At 33.4% G+C, this 1,993-nt stretch overlaps 1 protein-coding gene across 1 annotated transcript in view; it reads left to right on the top strand.

The window, feature by feature from the left end:
* The window catches only part of LOC117104429 (papilin-like), a 6,038-nt gene that overhangs the window by 2,542 nt on the left and 1,503 nt on the right, over window positions 1-1,993 (top strand). The window contains exons 2-3 of the mRNA XM_033245278.1: window positions 13-258; window positions 753-1,937. Coding sequence (XP_033101169.1) covers window positions 13-258; window positions 753-1,937 — 1,431 coding nt within the window. The remainder of the gene's footprint in view (window positions 1-12; window positions 259-752; window positions 1,938-1,993) is intronic.

Raw genomic sequence — 1,993 nt, 5'->3', positions numbered from 1 at the left:
TCTATGGCACAGATAACAACAACCCAACAGACGCAACTGCGAATACTGATATTGGTGCTGCGACAGCATTAGTGGACCATCCAAGACAAATAAGGGCAGTGCGGAGTGATAATGCAGAGAATATAACTAGCATCTCACTTGATCTCTCAAAACCACTTCCAGCTTCTATTAAGATTGGAGCTACAACGTACACCTTTTCAGCCATAGATACGACAGGAAATGTTCCAACTTGCGCATATACAATATCAATTCCGCCAGGTCAATAACAATTATTAATATTGTAGTTATTAGGCTATTATCATTATAAATGTTATATATTTCGTTTACAAGATTTGTGATAAATTAATTTAAATTTTTTTTTATATACGCTTTGAACGCTGCTACTGTTGTTTTTGCTTTCAGTTTGTATAGCCTACCTACTCGTACTTACATATTTATTGGTACACATATGCATATAATAAATTTTAGATGAATTTGTAAAATATAAAAAATTGAATAAAATTTAAAAGTTTATATATCACTTTAAATAAATAACATGAGGACTATTACATTTAGTTATCGATTATATTGTTTTACGATTTGATAAAATATATTACAAGCAAATAAGTCAAAAGTAATTGACTTCAAAGTGCACATGGTATATCAATTGGTTTATTATCAACGTAGTACATTGACCGATAAATAAGTATGCAAAATACAAAAATAATTTTAGTAATTGTTTTGTTTAACGATAAGTAATTTTGTTTGTATAGCAACTACAAAAGAACAGCAAACAAGGGGAATGACTGCTGGGTCAACTAAGTTGTCTACGGCAGGTATATCTACTAAAGGTTTTGCAAGAACTAAAGAACATGCAACAACAATACATGAAACTACAGTTGATGCAACATCTACAAATACTAAAGGAATTACAAGAACTGACCAACAGGCTACAATAATAAAAGAAATAACGGTAGATGACGTAACGACAGATACTCAGTTATTAACGTTGGTTGATGTAATAACTGACGGGTATACAGCTGGTTTGTCGACTGAAGGTTTTGCCACAACTGAACATCAAGCAACATCAAGACGTGAAACAACAGTAGATAACATAACAACTGATACTCAATTGTCAACATTAAATAACGTAACAACTGTAAGGGCTACAACTGTAGATATCTCCACTACTGAACACCAAACAAAAATACGTGAAACAACATTAGATGACATAACAATTGATGTTCAATTTTCAACGTTGGATGAAGTAACAACTTTAGGGTCTACAACTAGTATGTCTACTGAAGGTCTCGCCACAACTGAACAACGTACAACAACAATAGCTGAAAGTACAGCAGATGACATAACAACTGATGTTCAGTTATCAACGTTGATTGATGTAACTACTGTGTCATCTACAACTGGTATGTCTACTGAAGGTATCACTACAACTAAACAAGAAACTACAATAATACCTGAAACTACAGTAAATGACATAACAACTGATGTTCATTTATCAACGTTGATTGATGTAATTACTGTGCCATCTACAAAGAGTATATCTACTGAAGGTGTCACTACAACTGAAAAGCATGCAACAACAATACGTGGAACAACATTAGATGATGCAACAACTGATGCTCAATTATCAACGTTGGTTGACATTATAACTGTAAGGTCTATAACTACTGACGGTATCTCCACAGCTAAACAACAAGCAACAACGTTATTTAAAACAACATTAGATGACATAACAAGTGATGTTCAGTTATCAACGTTGGATGAAGTAACAACCGTAAGGGCTACAACTGGTATGTCTACTGAAGGTATCACCGCAACTGAACAAGAAACTACAATAATACATGAAACTACAGAAAATGACATAACAACTGATGTTCAGTTATCAACGTTGATTGATGTAATTACTGTGCCATCTACAACTGGTATATCTACTGAAGGTACCACTAGAACTAAAAACCATGCAACAACAATACGTGAAACAACATTAGATGAC

Source organism: Anneissia japonica, unplaced genomic scaffold (assembly GCF_011630105.1).
Source record: "Anneissia japonica isolate Jap-2015-1 unplaced genomic scaffold, ASM1163010v1 scaffold287818_len932483_cov186, whole genome shotgun sequence".
Lineage (NCBI taxonomy): Eukaryota > Metazoa > Echinodermata > Crinoidea > Comatulida > Comatulidae > Anneissia > Anneissia japonica.
The sequence above is the reverse complement of the archived record's forward strand: the minus strand, read 5'-3'. Positions and strand labels throughout refer to the sequence as shown.